The sequence below is a fragment of the Pelodiscus sinensis genome, chromosome 2, assembly GCF_049634645.1.
Source record: "Pelodiscus sinensis isolate JC-2024 chromosome 2, ASM4963464v1, whole genome shotgun sequence".
Taxonomy (NCBI): domain Eukaryota; kingdom Metazoa; phylum Chordata; order Testudines; family Trionychidae; genus Pelodiscus; species Pelodiscus sinensis.
In genome coordinates, this window is record NC_134712.1 from 140037314 (window position 1) to 140059681 (window position 22368).

The 22368-nt window shown below is 42.7% G+C and overlaps 1 protein-coding gene across 1 annotated transcript in view; it reads right to left on the reverse strand.

Annotated features, from left to right (window-relative positions):
• Nucleotides 1–19054, reverse strand: part of LPCAT1 (lysophosphatidylcholine acyltransferase 1) — a 116100-nt gene extending 97046 nt beyond the window's left edge. The window contains 5 exon segments of the mRNA XM_075921518.1: nucleotides 5910–6124; nucleotides 7130–7272; nucleotides 18766–18908; nucleotides 18911–18952; nucleotides 18955–19054. Coding sequence (XP_075777633.1) covers nucleotides 5910–6124; nucleotides 7130–7272; nucleotides 18766–18908; nucleotides 18911–18952; nucleotides 18955–19039 — 628 coding nt within the window. The 5' untranslated portion in view covers nucleotides 19040–19054.
• Between the last annotated feature and the right edge of the window lie 3314 nt (nucleotides 19055–22368).

Sequence of the window (22368 nt, forward strand, 5' to 3'; positions counted from 1 at the left end):
TTGACCAACATTATGCAACTTCAGTGTCCATTGTGCTTCTCTAAGGAGCCTCTGGGACAGTGGAATGTTTTCTTGTGTGGGCCATTAATGCTGTTTGGACCCTTCTGTTTTGCAGCTGAAAGGCTGGTTGTGGATGTTCCCAATCTCACAACATATTTCAGTAACACACCTAGAAATACTTCTTAACTTCAAATACAATAGTACACAAAACCCAACAGGATACAACAGATCAAGATTTACAAGATGAGATCTCACAAGGCAAACTTTGTACAAAACATATAATCATAACACACTGGGCTAAATGTGAGGGTTCCAGGTAGGGATGTTAAATTTAATCAACTATTCAATAGAATTTCTATTGACTAGTCGATAAGAAGGGGAGCCGCAGCGGGGTTAGATCCCAGCCCCAGGATTCAAATTAGATGAAAATGAGAAACAGAAACCATATACACAGTCCAAAAGGTTACGTGTTTCACAATATTTCAACTACAGCATAAGTGGAGGTAAAAAGTGGATATCCAAACAGTCCTCCAGCCCCAATCTCCGCGGGATAGCCCCGCTGCCCCAACCCTGCTTCCGCCGGCCGCCAGTCCACCAGCCCCCATCTCCACAGGACAGCCCTGCTGCCCTCAACCCTGCTTCTCGGCGGCCAGTTCCCCCCTCCCCACACACACCTCCTCCCAGCCCGCCCTACTCCGCTCCCCTCCTGGCAGCCACGCTGAGGCCCAGTATTTTTTTCCCGCGGCCCAGTATCAGGCCGCGGCCCGTAGTTTGGGAAACGCTGCCATACACTATGCAGCTAGGCAGAAAGGATCTGCATCTGATCCAATACTGCATGATGTCGATCCAAAAAACAATCATCTACTTTGAATGTTCCATATACCATCTTTACAACTAATATCACAGAATACACAGCAGAACCAAAATTCAGTGACTATGTCTTGACAGAATGTTTTAATAGATACAAATGATTGTTCTCCAGCTCTGAAACCATAAATACAGGATATGGTATTTTTCTTCAAATGTTAAATTTTAAAAATCTAAAACAGGCTGAACAGGTTTTAATGAAAAGCAAAGCAACAATAACTCTGTTAATTACATAATACTACATGGCTATCGTTCAGTCACCTGTTCATGAAGCTGATACACTGAATAATGTTAGGAAAAGATTTGCACAAGTCACACATTACCTTCAACAAAAAAAAGGGAGGGAGGGTCTTGACTGTTGCTTAAATACTTTACCCTGCTCCCCTGTACCACAATTAGGATGTCTGGATAGATCAATGAACTTCCTAAAAGTGCTGGGGTAGCATACACAGAATTCTGGATTGTTATGCACGTGGACTGAAAGTGGAGTTTTAGATAGATGAATGACAGAGCGTGTAATTGCTACTAAACATAATGCACAAGCCACTTACCCTCACAAGATCACTCTACGGGCAATTTGGCAACTGCTGTAAGCACAACTACAGAGCTATCTAAAGCAACATAAGAAACTCAAAGGAAAACTATTGGATTTTGCAAAATATGATGCTGCAGAAGATTACAATAACCTAGTGCCTATTCTGTTACCAGATGGCATCATTTGTGCAGTGCAATATGGACAACCACCTCAATTTCCAATATGGATCTCAGCACATGGATATGGTGTGTATTTTCCTACTCTTCACCAGAGCTCAACAGAATGCAATTTGGGAGCTTTTTCTACATGCCTTCACAAGAATGTTCCATTCTCTCACTGGTATAACCACACAAATTACGCTCAATGTGGACATGGGTACTTATGCAGAGATGAACAAGCTCCTAATAGAGAGGTACTTGAAGAGTTCCAAAGAAGGCAACTGGGTACTGAAAGATTCCAGCCACAGATTCAGTGAGGCAGATCTGGATCAGTCCCTAGAGTGCCTCAATGCCATTGGTAAAAAAAAAAGGAGGAATGAAAAGGTAACAGAACTGTAGCCTCAGCACGTAGAAAATGGGATTTCCTCTATAATCCATGTATCCAAATTGCAACCCAAACGAACAAATTGTTCAGTCTTGTACCTGATCTTCGAATGATGCACAGTGAATCAACACCAGCACAAAAGCAGCGTGATCATGTTGGTGGAAATAAAGAGATGATGACACTTCAAAAATTCAGATTATTAACAAGTGAGTCAGCCTCCAGCATGTTGCAAAATATTGCAATGAAAGATTTGGCTACAGAAGTGACTCTGGAAGCTCTCCTAAATGAGGAAATATTTGGCCAGGAGAACATGAATCTCTTTGTTCAGGAAAGAGTCATGACACCAAAGGAAAGAAGATCTCATAACAAATTCTGTGACCTACTGAGGAGGACAAGGGCGCTGACATTTTTCTCCCTCTATGCTGCTGGAAAAGAGCTGAAAAGACAAGGTAGTCACAATAAAGGCCGATCTTCTGATACTAAGTGCATAATTATTGCCTATAAGGACTGTGGATTTGCAAAAAATAGTGTGTCCTGAGCAAATGCTAGTTCCATTTAGTCTGAGGTGAATGGGTGTCTAATTTTAAAAGTGTATTATAGCAGTCTTATTTCTAACTAGAGACATCCTTGTCCTCATGCAATAACACTTAATACTACATCCTTTCTAGTGAGGGATGGTCAAGCATGTGTAGTGGCACTGGGAAAACCTTTTTGATGTACAATCATTGAAGCCCCTGCAATTATGTTTGTTGAGTGAGATCATCATTCTATACTGCATTTTAGCAGGGTAATGTAATCTTTGACAGGGAGAGTCAGGATTCTATTAAAGGAATTATGGAACACACGCTCCAAAGCTTCTGGACCAGTGGATCTAAACTTTTTGGCCCACAGCTCAATGAAGATCTTTCCATGGACCACCAGCCAACTACCCAAGATGATAAAATAGGTGCAGGAGTGCGTAGGAGTATGGGATCTGGCCGTGAGGTTGGGCATAGGAACAGGCTGAGGGTGGAGGTCTGACCAGGAGGTTAGGTGCAGGAGCAGACTAAGGATAGGGGATCTGGGAGGGAAAGAGCAGGAACAGGGTCTGGCAGGAGAGGGATGTGAGAGGGGGATTGGAGTGCAGGGTCTGGGAATGAGAGGGATGGGGAGTTACCTGTCTCCATCTACTCGCAGACACTTGCCCCCTGCTGCTCCCAATCACGTTGATTCTGGCCAATGGGAACAGCAAGAAAAGCCTCCAGGCAAGCAGTTTCCTATGTTTCTGTTCCCCCAGCCACAAAGGAGTGGGAGCAGCAGTGCACAGAACTGCTTTCTTCTCCCAGAAGCTGGATGCTGCCTGCAAGGCTCACATTTGCCTCCCCCCATCCTGCAGCAGAAAGCCAGTATTAGTGCTCCAAACTCGGTGGAGGTGGGGGCAAGGTTGGAGTGCCAGCGCAGGCTCCTCGCTAAAGGGAGTGTGAGAACCCGAGCCCTCAGCCCACCTGCAAGTGTTATGTGTGGGCCATGAGAACCAATGTTCATCTGGACCAATTTGGAAAGTCATTGAAGACAGATCTGTTCCATTCTACTGCCAGCCGGAACACTTAGCCCATCCCAAAAATAAAACTGATTTGGCTTATTTCATCTTTAAAAAACTCCTACCCAAATGTTCCAGATACCAAAACAATTTTCATATCTGGACAGTTTAAAGAAGGCAGTATGGTTAAATCAAACCCAACTCTGGACACAAATGAGTTGCAGAGCTGTTCATGGAGAGGCAGACACCAGGACTATACTGCACAGTATGCATATAGAGATTGACTAAATCATGTCAGCACAAGACACTAATATTCTACTGGTAGTGGAAACCTAATAAGATGCCTTGCTGTATTTTGTTTTTTTCATTCACATTCTTGTGCATACTGTGTGAGAAGCTTCTGACTGTATTTCATCAAGCAGACATAGGAACAATACTTTCCTTCCATGTACTGACAGGCTATGATACAGTTTCCCATTTTTCTAGGCATAGGAAGAAAACTGTTGATAATATTTATGGAGAAAACAAGGACTTGGAAGGATGACCTACAGAATGAAACCACCACTTCAGAAGAAAAGTTAATCTAGAACATATACTAGGGGCTGTGCCCCCTGCTCGCCACACTCGCCAACTCACCTCCCCCCTCCCCCCCGGGGTAGGTGTCTGGCCAGGTGGAGGAGGAAGAGCGGGCTAGGGGTATGGGATCTTGGCGGAAGTAGTGAGGGGGTCAGGCTAGGATGGCAGAGGGAACCTAGCTCCAGCACTCCTCCCCAGCAGCGCAGCTGGAGCAGCTCTCCTCTCCCTGGTCATTTTCCAAGACAGGTTGTAGATTGTAAATGATGCACAGGAAGGATTTAACCTGAGGGGCTGCAAGTGCTGACCAGTGGTGTTCTGTCATTTTCCTTAAACGGGCCTGCCTTAAAGTATGCAATTTCTGGATACCTATCTGGCTCCGTCCACATATCTATACAAATGACACCATCACAGGATTTTACCCGTGAAAGATCAGGATATATTTGTTAGTCTCTAATGTGCCATGGGACTTCTAGTTGCTTTTACATAAAGTTACTCTCACACCTTCAACACAATCTAGCCTTCCTAAGTGACATTTAGGCAGATATTAAATTCCACCCATTTTTGTCAGTCCACCACATTTTAGTAATTACTATTGTAGAAAGGTCCTATTTCAGACAAACTATTTTTGCTTTTAGGCTTCATTAATTTACATTCAGAAATCTGTAGTTTTTGTTTTTAAACCACGTGTCTACCTCTACAAATACTACAAAACTCTTTAGTATTCCGACTTTGATTAAATAGTGACTTTGCTGTTTCCTGTATTGCTGTAGTTCTAATCTATCCTTTACCTGGAATAGAGATACATCAATGTCACTGACATCTCTAACAGATGTCTTCATCAGACTTGATTGCTCAACACTTGTCAATTCTGCTCAAACTTCTAGTTTAACCATGTCCCCAAAACTTTATAGTCATATGTACCCACCATCTGGTTTCTGAGGTGGAATTCATCCTATCTGTACAGATGCTCTCTTTCTGGGAGTGTTCCACTTCCAGTCCCTAATTTAACCCCATTTTCTATAGATCTTTATATCCATAGACAGAGAGTGCTCAGCATCTCAATGTATCTGGCCTGTGTGCATGAAAACTAATAGCTTTATCTAAATGCTTCTGACCAGGGACCTCTAACCCTACATCTTTCTAACAGTCTGAATTCAGCTTCTACAACCTCTCTCCGATACCTCCTTACGTCATCAATATATACCACAACCATAGGCTTCTTTCCACACTTACTAGACATTTGTTTACCTGTTGTGCAAGATAGAGAAGTTAGTGGGATCTTAAAAGCCATCTCTCTTTCTAATGATGAAACTCCAAATGACCTCGAGCTGCCTCTCTCAAATCTGTAACCACATTACTGAGAGCCAACTTTTTAGAGTAGGAGGGATGAAAAAGAAGAAATGTGTCCTTCCATTTCACTTAGATCCCTTCCTTTCCTGATTTTTCCGCTTGAGGAAGCAGTTCTTGTGAAAGGAATTCTAGGTGGACTTGTTTTACAGTATCCTTGCATATCAGAATTTGTAATAGCTGTGTCTCCCTCTTCTCTTCCAGTCTACACATTGCCCTCAGGATGCTATGTTCTGAGGGATATGAATTCAGAACTTACCTCTGGAGTCTGTGGAATTGTTTGGTTTTGATTCCTATAGTTGTTACAAAAGTTAAATGACTATGTCTTACTTTTCAGTTAACTAATTTAATACATCAAAACAGCCTGATAAAAATCTCACTTCCTCACTTGTTCTAACTTAACTTTGTTACTTTGCTTAAGGTCTATGCTTAATCTGCCAAATTTAACATGCAGTCATGACACTTCTAGGACTTCATTTTTAATCTTACTTGGAAAGTAGAATTTTGATTAACTGAACTTACTTCCCCATACAGGAATATCTTTGCTTTCTGCCTTCATCACAATGGAAGCCATAGTCATGGTCACAGGAATGGCATCAAAATATGAGGAATGTGGAGCCAGAGTTAATATTGCTGCTTCTGTTGGTAAAGCCTGTCTGCCCTTTACATTTATCCAATGGAATCCTCCAGCAAGCCACATTGCTCTCATGATTGCTTTCAGCAAGAAGTCCACTACTCTGTAAAGAATTTAGATAATGGTTACACTACTTCAATAATGTAAAAGTGATAAATGTTACAAAAAGTATTTTAAACATGTTGTATATATTCAAATTAAAGCTTTAAACATTTAAAAACACAAATTGTCAATATCACATCAAGTAAATATCTTTCAAATCAATAAATGAAATTGTTTTACTATTCATTTGTACCAAATTTTTTCCTTTGTTTATATGCAAATTTTGATCAAAGGCATTTTTACTGGTTTGTGCCTAGATAGTGAAATTGATGTTCACTGACATTTACTAATAAAAATCTAATCCTTCCAAACCCAAGTATTGTTTTATTTTACCAAAACCAAGTTATTTTATTCTCATTTTCTGAACATGGGTAAGCCATTTTCAAGCCAATAGCATCTAGCTCAGCTATATTTTATTTAACTCCTGTGTATTATAGGCATCTTTGTTACACAGAAGTCCTCAAATGTGAAGCAATTAATGCAAACTGGTTGTCACCATCAAGAAAACCATCAGTGGATATAGACTTTCAAGATTAAGAATGCTTTTTATGAAGTACTGACTTTAGGAGAGGTCTTAATTTAAAAATTATGTAACTGTAGTGGTCTAATATTTCCCCCCAAAAAAACCTTCGTTTCAATAAGGAGAAATAGCTATTTATTGAAATAATGCAAGTTAAAGAATATTAAAATAAAACTGCACAAATTGCATATCACTAATCTAAGTTAAATCCACCCTTTCTCTGTAACCTAAGGACCAAATGATAATGCACATAAGTATTAAAGTCAACTCACATATTTTTAACTTCTCATTAGGGAAAAATCTGCTAAAGTGACAGATTTTACACCTGGCACAAACCTAACTTTCCCCTATTGAAAGGAAAACTCTAGTATTGCCAGGTTATTCCAAGATTTCCCTCCTTGAAGCTGCTAAGTTACATAATGGTTATCTTTTTTTTTTTTGTACCTTAGTGTATGCTTTATCAAATCAGTGAATACAGTGACTCACTTTCGCCACCAGGAGAGGGGCTTTTCAAGTTCTCTCTCAGCAGATCCCATTGATGCAATGAATGCAAAAGGCCAGGCCAGTAACATCATAAAAGCAGCAACAAAGAGTCGGATGGGGAACAAAGTCAATGTCATGAATGCAATCTGCAAAACGCAAACAATTTTGTTAATACATAATCTAGAGTGATGGCAACAATTTTAGTATTTTAAGAAACAGTTAAGAACATTGGTTAAACTGTATCATGCGTAAGGGTGAACTCTTAACTATTTGAGCCAAAACAGATCAACTGAAAATGAAATAATATTTTTCATATAATGACAAACGGGTAAACTATCTATTACACACAGTTACATTAGAAGTACATTGGGATGGGAACCCTGCGGTGCAGTTTCAGACTGTGGGACCACTCCCCTCTTAATTCTCCAGCCTGGACTATCTCTCACAATGCTTTGCAAGTGACTAGTGGTAAATCTCTCAAGGCTTATCAGTCAGCACAACCACATGTGAAGCCCCATACCCTACTAGATTGCATGACTGCTCCTAGAGCCACTCATGAAATCACACGAAGAAAGGGCACCAGCCAAATGCCCCCGACTCCCTGCCTTGTACCTCAGGAATAATACCATCCTGCACTGTTCAAGACCTTTCCTGAGGAATTCAAGTTTATTAATTGGTTCACCACTTCATCAATGGCAAGTGGATATACACTAGCCTTCAGAAATCTGAGGGATTTACCAAGAACTCCAAGCAAACTCATGGGTAAAGTTAAATAGTAAAAACTAATTTATTGCTTACGAAAGACAGATTTTAGGTTAAGTGATAGGCAAGCAGTCAGAATGGTTATAAAAATAAAATATAAGCACAAACTCTGAACCTTAAACCTTATTACACTAGATACTAGTTAGCTCAAACAATGTTTTTACCCCCACTGAATCTTATAGTTCTTAATACACAGGTTGCCTCTGAAACCGAGGACAGCCTTCTCTTTTGGAGTCTTCAGTCTTCTAAGAGACCTTGTTGATTGCAGCATAGGTAAGGGGAAAAGAAAAGGCAAAGTACTGGGCCACTATGTTCTGTTTTATATCCTCAGTCCATGTGCTTGGAGAACAGAAGTCCAGTTACCTCTAGTTGGCACTGCGGAGTCACCAGGTAAGGCTGAGCAACTCCCCTGATACAGCCTTGTGAAAATCATTGCATTGTAGCTTCTTGCTGGATAATGCCATTTGAAACCTGTCCAGGCATTGGTTATTCCCCTGGTTACTGTCTTTTGGGCAGGTAGTACCTGGGCACTTCCCAAACCCACAACATATTTTAGTGACAGTCATACAGAACAATTTTAATAATTTCATATTCATTAATGGTATACATATTTAGATGAAACTGGGTCTCAGCTGATCATAATCTTTCCCCTGATACCTCTCAAGGCATACTTTCTATGCAACCTCACAATCAGATATGGATGATGAATACGGGGAGGGGTGGTTACAGGGCTCCCCACCAAAGTACAGAGTGTCACATACATCATGGCTGCAAAGTCAAGAACTCAAAAGCAGTACTATTCTAGAACTGATTTTGATCCCTTGTACATATGTACTATGACAATCTTTAATTACACAATCACATACTATATTTTTCCCACAGGACCCCTGCCTCATTCTGTGCATAGAATGGACACTGTACATTTAATTAACAATATTTGTTTTATCATACGTATTGTGACCTATTCTGAAGAATTATGGCTGTTTTATGGCAGTATGGTGGGTTAGCGGTGGTCCTCCCCAGATCAGTGAGAGGCCACAACACCTCACTATGCCTCTGGGCATCAACCACAGTTGGGAATTAGCAGAGTTACAAGCAGGCTGTAGTCATGGGCAACTGTTCAGGCAGAGCCACAGTCATTTGCAGTCTCTAACCCACAATCAGGACACTGAAGAGTCTGAGGCGCAGACCTGAAATCAGAGCCAAGCAATAAACAAACAGCGAACAGGACAGGCACTCAGAGCAGGGCAGTAAAGAGACTGTGGCATGGGCAGTTTTATTCAAGACTGAGTAACAAGAGGGCCGAGCATCCTAGCTCTGGTGTGTGGCCAATGCAAGCAGGCTTCTTGGCCTAGAGAAGGAGGACTTCCACCACAGGGAAGCAGGAGTAGGGGAGACTCAAGTCCACTCATTCTACTGCATCCCAGCCCAAGGCCCTAACTGTGGCAGGGCAGACTGACACTGGGCTGGTAGGGAATTCAGCTGCAACATGCTGACCAGTCTCCTGTAGCAATGCAGCCAAACTAAAATTGGCAGTCCCTGTGCCATTTTCTACTTCTTCCTTGGGATGTACCTGGATCTTCAGGAGCCCTCTGGCTCATCAGAGTAGAAGGCCTGTGACAATCCTAACACTGCCTCCATGGTTTGGTCAGTTAATGGCTCCTGCAGTTCTGCGGAGTCTGCAGCTCCACCAGAATCCATATCAGTCTTCTAGCTCAAGAGTAGGAAGGAGGCATCTAGTTTCTCCAGCAGCTGCAGCCCAACTGAGCACCAGGAGCTGCCTTTTATACTTCCTGTTCCACTGACTTCTGGGGGGTGGAGGGGCAAGAGCAGGCTGGCTCCATCCATCGGTATTCCCAGAGTGGCTGGCCCCTATCTGGCTCAGTAGGAGGCCACTCTACCTCACTACAAGCTTTCATCACTACAGTACCGGTGATTCACAAATATTAACTTTATTTTCACAAAATGAAGGGGTAGTATTCCCATTCTCACAACAGGCAACTGAAATACACAGAGATTAAGGTAAAAGGTGTCAGCTAATTTTGGGTGCCAAATTTGAAATTCCTAGTACTTGATTTTTCAAAAATACCTAGGGAGAAGTGCTATACAATGCTGAGTTTTTAAAAAAGCAACCTAAAAAGCCCAATTCAATCAATTGGCATCATACTGACATCTACCTGGAATATCAGTAGGGTTGGAACCTTTAAATTAGGAATGTAATAGTATAGTCCATTAACTGATAAGCTATAGGTTAGTTAGACTACAGTCATTTCCCTCTCCCCCTTTCCTGGGAACCGCTGCATTAACATACAAAGACACCAGGCCAGGTTTACTGTTGACAAAACAAGGCAATAGCACCTGGAAGACTCTATGAGCATACTAAACATTTATGCCTGGGACAATGGATGCAGTTTAGTCAGTGGTGAGTAGGATGGATTTAGGGCAGTGCACCCCAAACTGTGGTCTAGCCAGCACTGAACATTCATAAAAAGATAGCTAATTTTGTTTCCAGCTACTAAATTACATAAAAAGACAGCCAAAACCATATAAAATATTAGAGTGCCTACCAGGTCTTCCACAGTTAAGGCAAACACTAAGTTTCTGTTTAAAGCTCAGTATTTGCAACCACTCAAATTCAGAGAAAGCAAACCAAACCTCAAAATTGATAGATGTATTCTGCAGAAAAACAAACAGGCACTCCCAAGACTGATAACAGCTTCATTCTGCAACTGAGGCACCCTAATTGCAGAAGTTTAACAAAAAAATTTTCAGGCACTTAGATAAACAGGCAGGAGACTCTGGGAGGTATTTCATTAGACACCAAACACTGAAATGTGGTGCAAAGTACCAAAAAGAGAGCTCAAAATTTGAAACAAAGTGTTCAGTTCTTTTTCAAACTCCAGAAAAACCAATGCTGTAGTGATACTTCTGTGGATCGCTAGCAAAGTAAGGAAATTCCTTAGCTGTACTCCTGACAAAACTTCTGCACCAGCTGCACTTTCTGAACCCAACTAGGACTAGAAAGGGAATAGAATGGAATAAAAATTGGCACTGACATTGTACAAGAAGCACAGCGAACACCTCAGCTCCTCCAGCAGCTGATTAAATTTAAACTTCCTACTTGTATTCAATCCCATTTTGAAGAAATACAGCTAGTTCTTCAAATTGAGTAGCAGCACAAAAAGCTGAGGACAAGGACAAAAGTTTAGAAGGGATATTCAGAGGAGGAAAATGGGGGCATAACTTCTCTGTCCCAAATATTAAATTACTTTGATTTAAATTGTGATTAAAATCGGTGGTTTAAAGCAGAAAGCAGGAAACCTTGATTTAAATAGATTTTCTTTTTGTTTTGCATTTGTACTTTAATTTTCTTAATGAAAACTCATTCTCATTGCTATTAAAAACATATTAATTTGCAACTAAATAGAGCCCCTCACACCTAATTTGATACTTTCTGCTAAGTAGTAGGATACTTAAATAAATTTATATAAACAAAGTGTAATTGTATAGCTTAACATATGTGACACTAAACCAGCGATAATTAAGCAACCAGCAGGCTGCATCACCCCTGAAAGCACTGGGACCTGATTAGTATGTACAGGCTAAACTTTCTATAATGTTTCATTACCATAGTTTATTGTGTCAGAGATCAAATGGAGATATTATCATTTAAATGAGACCTGTGGGGTAATATTAGTCTTCATTTCTCTTTAAAATGTGTGACTCAACCTAGTAAAACTACCTGTGAACTGTCTGAATGATTATGCTAATGAATGCAATTAGTTATCAGTATATGCTTAGTACACGAAAATTAGCATCAAAGTATTAATGTACATTTCCCATTCCTCATCCAAGGAAGGTCTACTGCAGGGCTGGGCAATAATTTTTGATTGGGGGTGGGAGAGGCCCTCCAAGAATTTGGAAAGTGGTTGAGGGCTGCACTCTTCCATGATATTAATAGAGGAGATGCAGGATCTGGGATGGAGGTTGGGTGCAAAAGGGAGATTGGGGTAAGGGAGGGAGTCTGGGTGAAGGAGGCAGTTGTGACCTGGGGCACTGGACTGGAGTGGAGGGGGTTGGATTGTGACCTAAGGTAGGGAATTGGGGTACTGGAGGAGGTGCAGGGCTTTGGGTTATAAGCTAGGGCAGGAGGAGACTGATGTGGGGCAGAGAATTGGGGTGCCGGATCTGGGAGGGGATGTGGGTACAGGAGGGAGACTGATAATATGTGTATGTGGAGTAGGGGGTACAAGGCTGGGGAAGGGAGGGACTGGGGTGCCAGAGGTAGGCTCTGACAGGAGACTTACCAGCCAGCAGCAGTTCCTGAATCAGCCTCCCTGCCTGCCCTGTCCCCGCAGACTGCAGCCATGTGTTCTAGAACCCGTTGTGCTTCATGGCTGCCTGTTAGTGAAACAGGCAGCTCCCACTGGCCAGTTTCTGGCCAGAAACCATCCAACTGGATTATGCTGGGAGCAGGAACAGTTCCTACCCCCACTCCCCCCCGGCTCACAGTTTTTAAAGAAAAACCAACCAACAGCCATGTTTCTGAGCAGTGTGTGGGTGGAATGAAGCAAGTGGAAGCCTGCCTGGGACTCCCCGCAGCGTCCAAGGGCCGGATCCAGTGGCTTGGCGGGCCGGATGCTGCCCAGGCCTGGCCTACTGTGATCATTTGCTGCCAAGAGACTTATCAGCTGAGCTTCAAGCTATAAAGGAAGCATGAATCAGGCCTGAAACTATCTCAGATACACTTAAACATTGACAGGGAAAGTCCAAGCTTCTAAAACTGAAATCTCCACGTCTATTCTGGATTAGCCCTGAAATTTCTCAGGGAAGAGTTTGAACACATTCTGCACATGGACTCCATATGGAACTACAGTAAAACTCCAATAGTCCATCATCCAGTTGTATGGCACTCCCGATAGTCCGGCATCAAAATGGCAAGAGCCTGGTGAGTGAGCTTCAGCAAAAAACGAGTCACAAGGCAACAGCGGCAGCAGCTGAACCGAGCGAAAAGGGTAAAAAAGGGTTAAAAAAACTAAAACATTACAGTATACTGTATACAGTCTATACAATAAAAAGGGTTAAAAACACTTTATATACAGTATATATACTGTATATGGTATATAACCATCTTATAGTACCTCCTCATAGTCCGGAATATCCAATAATCTGGCACCATCTTGGTCCCAAAGGTTCCGGATTATCGAAAGTACTGTATAACCTTTTACATTGATTTCAGAAGGACTCTTACAAATCTATCTCTGCCATGAAACTGACCCAAGAACTCTATTCATATCTGTGTGTATAATGATCTTGAATCATACAATTCTTTTTACTTTTTTAATAATAAATCTTAGATTTAATTAATAAAGATTGGCTGTGAACAAGTATTTGGGTAAAATCTGAAATATTCATCCATCAAGGCTGTGTCCAGACTCAGGGGTTTTTTCGGGAAAAGTAGCCTTTTTCCGAAAAAACTTCACCTGCGTCTAGACTGCAGCCGCGTTCTTTCGAAATTAAATCGAAAGAACGCGGCTTTTCTTTCGACGGCGGTAAACCTCATTTCACGAGGAAGAACGCCTTCTTTCGAAAGTGCTTCTTTCGAAAGAAGGCGTTCTTGAATGTAAATAGGGCTTCTTCGAAAGAGAGCATCCAGACTCACTGGGTGCTTTCTTTCGAAAAAGCGGCTTGCTCTTTCGAAAGTTCCGCGTGCAGTCTAGACGCTCTCTTTCGAAAGAGGCTCTTTCAAAAGTATCTTTCGAAAGAGCCTCTTTCGAAAGAGGCTTGCAGTCTAGACATAGCCCTAGTGGGGTAATGTGTCTGATCTCTTGGGACTGATAGAAATCAATGGATAGTGAATAAGGATTTTAGTAACCCTCCTATATTAGACTCGGCTGTCTGGGTGGGAGCCAGAATTGTATTTTGGCTTCTTGGTAACCAATAAGGTATTACAAAAGCTGTTTGGTTACTGTCTTGGTGAAATCTAATTATAGACTAAACTGCCAGTTTGAGGATCAGCTGCCCTGACCGAGTTTTCTCAGTGCAGCCCCTCCACTGACTATGATCAAAACATACATTTATTCAGATTCTTAATTTTACATTTGTAGTACGTTAAGATGCTGCATGACATTCCTTAACTTTTTACTTGTGAATTTCTATCAGGCTACATTTGGATGGAAATTGGAATTCAATTAAAATGCACAGGAGCAGAATGTAAAGGTATGTTTTGCATTGCAAGCTGTTTTGTTGAAAACTTTTCTTACGTATCCAGAACATTTAAGTTTAATAAATCAGTTTGTTTTAGTTAACAAAAGGAATAGTAGTTAATGAAGTGAAGTGATTGTTTCTGATCACCATGTCCTTTGAGCATGTCTATCTACTAGATTTCATCCTCTAATCTGGTTATGGTATTAGGCCATGTCTATATTAGTGAGCTTAGAGTGACAGCTGTACTGCTACAGATGCGCTACTGTGCACTTATGCAGTCGCTCTATGCTGAGAGGAGAGAGCTCTTTCATCAACATAAAAAACCCATTTCAACAAGCTATGTCAGCAGGACTAGCTCTCTCACAGTCATAACACTACCACTTATGCCAATGTAATTTAGGATAAACTTAAAAAACAACAAATAGTATGGTAGCACTTTAAACACTAACAAAACATGTAGATGGTATCATGAGCTTTCATGGGCTCAGCCCACTTCTTCAGAACTTAGGTCACTCAAAGGAGGGTTATTTTCACACCCCTGAGCAACGTAAGTGGTAGTGAAGACTTGGCCCTAGACTGGAGGAGGAAGACAAGCTTTTCTCCTAATTGGTTTCTTAACTTTGAATTAACTAGTCCAAATGAAAAAAAAATTGTTTGCATACACACAAGAGGCTACTGCCGTCAAATGCTGATTTGGCACTTCAATTAATGCTATTTACAGCTGTCTACCTGTAACTTCCATGAGTTTCATTTTCTTTAAAAGTCAGCCAGCAGACATGAACACCTTGAATGGTTCACTTCCAGCCCTGAAATATATTATCGATGGCATGACTGATGGATGATTAGGCCACAGCAGCATTTTTCTCTTCTGCGAGTAAGGCTTCTATCCTGGTACTCAAGATGGAGCTGAAGATGAAGCTAAAGGAGCAAGGAAGGAAGTTTCACTCCAAAAAGCTCTCAAGTACTGTCCCTCCCTGATACATTGTGAAGATTACCCAGGCAGAACTGGCAGCAGAGACCACAGCTCCTACTTTCAGCAGCTCCGGCCAATGAGCCAGCCATTTTTCACCTGGACGACAGCCTGAAAAACAGGGCTTCTCAGTTCCCGTGCCAACTTCAACTAAACTGCTAGCTCTGCTACACAGACCTTTCCACCACAATTCTTCCCCCTTCTTACTATCCCATTGATAGACTATAGAACATGATGGGAAGGAGCAAAGACACAGATGACAGAACTGGAAGCAGCTTCTCCATCTGATAAATCTCCTCACTGAAGAATCACAGGAAACATAGTCCAACAGACATTATCAGGTGCACCTTACGGACAAGCTAGGAATACCCATAGAATCTGGGGCATAATTTCCCCCCCAATTTCCCCACATTTTTTTAAAAAGAGGAGAGAAACAGACAAATATTGGCAGAGAGATTGAAGAATAGGGTCACTACACAGCCTAGCAGCCTAAAATTAGTTCTCTAATATTTCATATCAGTCTCCATCACACAACTTTATTCCACAGTTGATATATATTAACATTCATTCTTACTTTTAAACAAACAAACAAACAAAAAAAGGATGGGAAGCCACAATTATGGATGTTCATAAGGTGAAGGTTCGTAAATTAGGAGATACAACAAGAAAGCTACCACAACAAAGAGGCAGCACTAAGAATGGAAGTAGCTGGCAGATTTGGGCGATTCTGTCACTTTTTGTTGGGATAAACAGTTATGAGTAAGAAGAAATAACTTAGATTATGTTTGCACTTAGGAATTTTTGAAAATGAACAGCTGCCCCAGACTCCTACCCCACACTCCCTTCTGCATTCAACTTCCATTCCAGACCCCACACTCCCTCCACAGAAAGGTAGGGCCCCTGACCACTTACCAAAATTGGAGTGCCCCCCAAAAGTTACTGCCCACCTCTGAGTTATCTAATTCTCTGCAACTTTAAGTTATTAGATATTGATTCCTTAGAGCTGAAACAGATCTGGACAGTACAGAAGACACATTCCGGGGTTCAAACTGGGACTAAGGCCTTTTCTACAGTACTGTACGTGGTAGATCAATGCTGAAGCGATGGATCAACCGGTCAATTCATTGTGTCCACTTAGACATCATAAGTCAATCTCTGAGCATGCTCCTATTGATGCTGGTACTCCACCAAGACAAAATGGTAAAGAATTACAGTGGAAGCCAGAGTGTGACTGATGTGTGGCTGGCAGGATGCAACTATGCACAGACATGTACTGTTAGCTGCATGCTGTTTGTGATAAGTCCAGATTGGGAGCTACAGAAGTAAAGACTTATGAGGCACCTCAGTTTGCAAGGTAGGGGAAGGGAAAAGATCACAAAAGGGAAAAGTCAGAATGAGACTGGGGTCTCCAGTGGCTATACTCTGAGGACAGCACCGCCAATCACAAAGATTAAAGAAATAGAGTCAGGGGTCTCCACCACAACACCAGGAAGGGCACAATGAACTCAGAACTTGTCATCTTGCGCATGGGTGTTATGTTTATTGGGCAGGGAACTCTGAACTCCAGCAGCAACCCCAACACCGGTGGAAGAGAGAGGAAGGTGTAAGTGCTTTACAGTTTCCATGTAATGATGAGAAAGTCACTTAACCCAAAAATTCTCTCCCAGGTGGCATCAGTTGATTTTTTTAAAATTTGGGGTATCTGGGGCCTCATTTGCAGAAGGACTGAACTATCACTAAAGTACCTGCAAGCTGTGTTTTGAACATATAAAATGCTCTTAAAAATCCTAAACACTATTAAAAAGCCCAAGGTATCTCACCCCAAAAAAATCAATGAAGACTATCTTCTTTGCAAAGATTCCCATCTTTAAATTAGGAAAAATGCCCATGAAAAATAATTTTCTGACAAAAAATACCCTTCTGTCAAAACCAAAGTTTTCTTTGACAAAAATTTCAGTTTTGCCACTCTATTTCAAATTTCCATTGGAAAAATAGAAATGATAGGCTCCCTGGCTGCCTGCCCGAAAGCTGTTTTCAATTTCACTTTCTTCCAGTAAAACTGACGAAAAGATATTCAGTAACAGGGAGGGCTAGATCTAAGAGATAAAGAACATCAGGGAGGACTCTCTGTTTTACTTCCTCTGGAACTTTGGAAGAGGGAGAAGAAAAGAATCCAGGTGCTCCACCTCTCTCCCCCCCAGGGCTAAAGAGGAGCTAGAGAGTCAGTGTGCTCTGCCCAGTTGAATGCTCTTTTCAATTTAAGAGGCAAAATGGCAATGACCTGGGGAAGGGAAAACCAGAAAATTCTGGTTCCACTCTCCCTAATCAAAAATTTGCTTTAAATTCCTTTGGGGAGGAAAGGGGGAGGGAGACGACACATTTTCAGCATTATTCAGGTGAAAGTATTTTTTTAATGCAACATTTTTCCATAAGAAAAGGATTCCCTTCTTCAGTCAGCTTTAAAGATAACAGCTTAGTTTGAAGCACTCAGATGTTAGTGACATGCTTTGGGAAGAAAAGGCCACGAGGAAATTAATTCAGTGCAGAGGCATTATTAATGGTCAATCACAAGCCATTAATAATGCCTGGAACCATGCACTGAATGACAAGCATAAAAAGAAATAATGAATAGCTTTTCATTCAGTAAGCACCATCCATCCTATGAACTGAATGAGGCAGAGGTCCAGTGGAAAAGAGAATAAGCAACATGTTATTAAAAGCTGTATGATCACAAGACGGCTAAATTAAAGTTGCGTAGGCTACATTAGTTTTGGCATTTCATTAGTTCTCAATTCTTGACTTCCCATATGAAAAAACATACTTATACCTCGGATAGTAAATTTCTTAGGAAATTAACAAGATCTCCTTTCAAAATTCTGCTAGGAGCAACCAAACAAACTGCTCACAATGATATTTTGTTGTCATATGGTTATAAAAACAAGACAACTGTTTTCATGATCTGGTCACTTTCACGTGATAATATCTCATCTGCTGCCAGGAAGGCTCACACATTTCTAGTGAAAATGCATCAAACAGATCCTTAGTTTTTTTAATGGCTTAACCAAGAAAGAACTTGCAAATATTCAAAGCGTCACCATAGTCAACAGCTTATAAAAGGCAATTCTTCCACCTATCCTTTTCAAATCATACAATTTTCCCCTCCCAAGTAGAAAAATAACATTTAAATTAGGAAAAATTTCTTATTGTTTTCTTGTCTTGCATGCAAAAGACAATACACACTCTCCATGCGCTCAGGAAAATGTATGTCCACTGCGGTAGGCACTAATCCTTTTATATGGCCCCTTAACGCACACTACAACTAACAACGATGAAACCTATTTATTTCATTGGGTGAAAACTTGCATTTCCAAAGCACTGCTAAGGAATCCTGTATTAAAAGAAAAATTCTGGCTGGCACGCAAGTCCTGTGCACACACACACACAAGGCGTTTCTGCCCGTGAAAAGGCCGGCTGAAGCAGGGCTGTTTTCAAATTTCCCCCTTAGCCCGTTTATTGTGCCGTTCACGTCAGCTCGATGTTTCCTGCCAGTCTTTCCCCCAGGGGCCCGCAGCGGGGCCGGCACATTGCGGGGCGGGGAGGGAGGCTACCGCGCGGGAACGGCGGTGCCGCGCTGGGTGGCGGTGCCGCGGGGCCATGCGCCCCGTCACCCCAGCGGGGCCCGGCGGGCGGGGGGACCCACCTTGGCTTTCTGCAGGGCGCTGAGGCGCAGCTGATGCACGAAGGGGCTGCGGGGCGGCGGCGGGGGCGGCCCGCGCTCTCTGCCGCCCGCCGCGGAGCATCCCCGGCCGCGCAGCCTCATGGCAGGGCAGGGGCGCGGAGCAGCCGAGCGGGGCCTGGCGGGGGGCGGAGGATGCTGCGCAGCCCGGTGGCGGTGGCGACAGCAGGAGGATGCGCGACCCGGACCCGAGCGACGCCGCTGCTCGTCTGCCCCGCCCTCCCAGGAAGCCGCGCATGCGCCCCGCGCTACCGAGGTGGCGGCGGCGGCTGCTGCTGCTGCTGAGCTCCGATCTGCGCGAGGGGGGGGGGGATCGAAAGAAGAGACCGTCTCGCGCCGAGCCCGCCCCCAACGTCTGCGCCGAACCCCCCCCTCCGCATCTGGCGCCCCCCCCATCAACCTTCCTGCAACGGCCGCACCACGCCCCCCCCCCAACGCTAAGCCCTAGCAACCCCGCCCCCCTGCGTCTCCCAGACCCACCCTGCCCTCCTCACAGGAGCCCCCTGCATCTCCAGGACCCAGCTCCCCAGGGGAAGCAGCCCCCCAACCACCCCTCACAAATCCCCAACCTCAGCAGAGCAGCCCCTCCAGGAAACAAAACCCCACCCTGGTCCTGGAGCAACTCTCCCTTCATTGCCCCCCCCCTTGGAACAAACCACTAACCTCCCTTGGAAACAGCCTCTCCAGCCCACCCAAAACAACACCCTAGCCACCCACCTACTGGTAGCCAGAAGCAAGCCCTGCTTTGCCACAGCTGTCAGGGCTCTGTTCCCAATTGCACATGTATGTTTTGAGCTGACTGGCAAAGGTGGGTTTGATCAAGCTGTCATGCATCCCAGTGTCTGCTATGTGAAAGGCTACCAGATTTCAGAAAAGATGCGGGGACAGCCAGGGAAGAAGTTGGATTATAAGTAAAATCATCCAAATGTCAAAGTAATTTGTCACCTATTACAGATTTAAGATTTATTGTTGCTATAGCCTTTCCAAAATGGCCCAATCTGCAAAAACTCACTAATCTTTGTAATGCTGCCAACTGGGGTCCGTGGCATTGGCTTGCCCTTCTTGGGAGACTCAGCTGCCTTCTGGGCTATATCTAAGCTTTTGGCTCTACAGATCAGAAAGAGGAGGAGTAAAGTGGTGGTCTTCTCTCAAACTTCATCCACCAGTAGCACTAATGAGACACTGTTCACAGTAGATGATACAGATCTGTGATCCTTTCCACATTTCTTGCATACTTTTGAAATCAGTGCAATAGTTAACGTTGACATTTAAATTATGATTGGGAATCTAAAGTGGAGGAGGTTGTTTCCCAGGGATGTTGAGTGTTTATTTTGGGAGACAGGGAAGAATGTTTTCCAGTGGAAGTTAAGGTTTAGTTCTGGGGGCATGAAGAGACTTGAGGTGCTGTTGCAAGATGATGGAGTTCTGAGGTAACTGGGCAGTTTATACCTCTCCGTGTTATTGTTTCAAATGGTTTGATTTCAGGCACACACAACTGAATTTTGAAAACTGTAATAAGAGCTAGAGAAATATTTTGACAACTTACTTTTTTATGAAAGACTACATTCTGGAGAAAAAAATGGCACAATGCAGGCAGAAAAAGGTCTGGATCTTACAAATTCGAAGGAAAAAGTAGCAAGATTTTGACATTTCCTGTCTATAGACAGAATAGAATAGAAGATGGTTACATATGATCATGGGATTTGTCATGTTGGATCCCACCAATTGTCCTTCTAGTCCTGTACAAAGGTGCCACTATCAAATGTTTCAGGGAAAAGTATCAGAAACCCTAATATGGGCTGCTATGGAATTACCTGTGTGGCCATTCTTGGGGCACCCAAGGACTGAAAGTCACCTTGTTACATGCTCCTGTTGCCAGCAAGAAAGTGTTGCATGTGGTGTTTGGGCATTATCCTCTTCCTAACACCACCAGCTTTTCAGCCACTCAAGCACTCTCCTCTGGGCAATGCCAGACCTGTTTCTTTCAGATTAACGATAAATGTGCCAGAGTCAGTTTGAATTATTCCCTTGTGGTATTCAACCCCTTTCACTGGCTACTCACAGAATTCCCAGATCTTTGGCACTCACGAACGGGTGGCATATACCGTTTACCAGTTTTTCCTTAAATCACCAATCCCATAGAATGCAGCACTGTTCAATACTTAGAATAAAACAAAAGTAGATGCATTGAAGAAAGAATAGGGAGTTGGCTGGAAATGAGAGAGTTGTGGAAACAAATGGTTAAAATAAAAAACAAAAGAATAAACACAAACCTGAGTCTACAATTGTTTGTCATCTCTCCTCAGTAATAAAATAGATTTCCTTCCAAAGTTCAGTTTGTTGCAGAGGTGACAGGTTTGTGGGAACCAGGATCCAATTTTTTGTAATAACTTTCCCAGTCTCCAAGAGGAAAGGACAGAGTGCTTTTCCAAATCCTCTGTCAGACCAAAAAAAAGTTGTATTTATTCTTATGCAGAGTGATTATTATAAATGTTACTTTTTTTCTCTCCATGTGGTTTTAGTTGTTTAAAGTTGTGTCTGATGGTTTTCTATTGTTAAATCTTGGGATAGATAGAGCAAGGCTAGACCACTAAGCCTTGCACTCTATCATCGATTGAATAGGGCAGCGTGATAACTCCCTTCTGCCTGATTGGTCCATCACTGAGACATATTATCTCTGAGAACTAACTTAGCGCAATTCTGTAAAGGATATTTTTGACATTATTACATCATCTCACAATGATTATGAATCTTTGTAAATTACAAGCTTTCTGTAGATACCTTACATCCCACTCTTTATGGAGAAATATCTTGCACAATATGCCTGGTGTAGTGAGTTTGTTAGATCTGAAATGAGAGTTGCTTGCAAAGAAAGGGGGACCCTTTGCTGAGGAGCCTCTGTGTTACATCTTACTCATCTCCATTCTAAAGTTAAGAGTCTCAGTCTTTGTAATCAGTCTTCATATAGAAATTTCCCATTCCCCTAATCATATTCATGGCCCAGCTCTGTCCATTTTATAGGAAACACTTCAATATGAATATTTCTTAGTGAGTAGAAGAAATTTGGCCAGACCCCATTCGATCCTGATGCCTTCTGTATTTCAAAATTTGTATTGCATCTGCATCAATGTGCTAACTAACAATGCCCATGAGTGCATACATTGCCCAGGAGTGTATATGTTGTCTCACAATCAGGAACTTCCACAGAAGTATAGTACAAGTGGGTGCTCATTCCCAGTGTCTTCCTAGGTCGGGGGTGGGAAGCGTAAGGGCCAGAGGCTGGATGCTTGCCTGGACCCAGCCCCTGAGGGTCAGGGCTCCTCCCAGCATTGGAGAGTATGCATTGGTGCTCCAGATCCCCAACACCCCACTGTGTGGCTGAAGAGCACAAAATTTTGTAGAGCTCTCCTAGGCTCTGATGTGTGAGGGGAATGTGGGGAATGTCTCTCTTCTTCTCAGGCAGGGGCTACATCAGTGAGAATTTGTGGGTTTTGAGGTGGGTTTTTTGCTTTTCACTTGTGTGCGGCCCCCGACTGATTTTTCTGTGGGTCAGCAGGCCCTGACCCC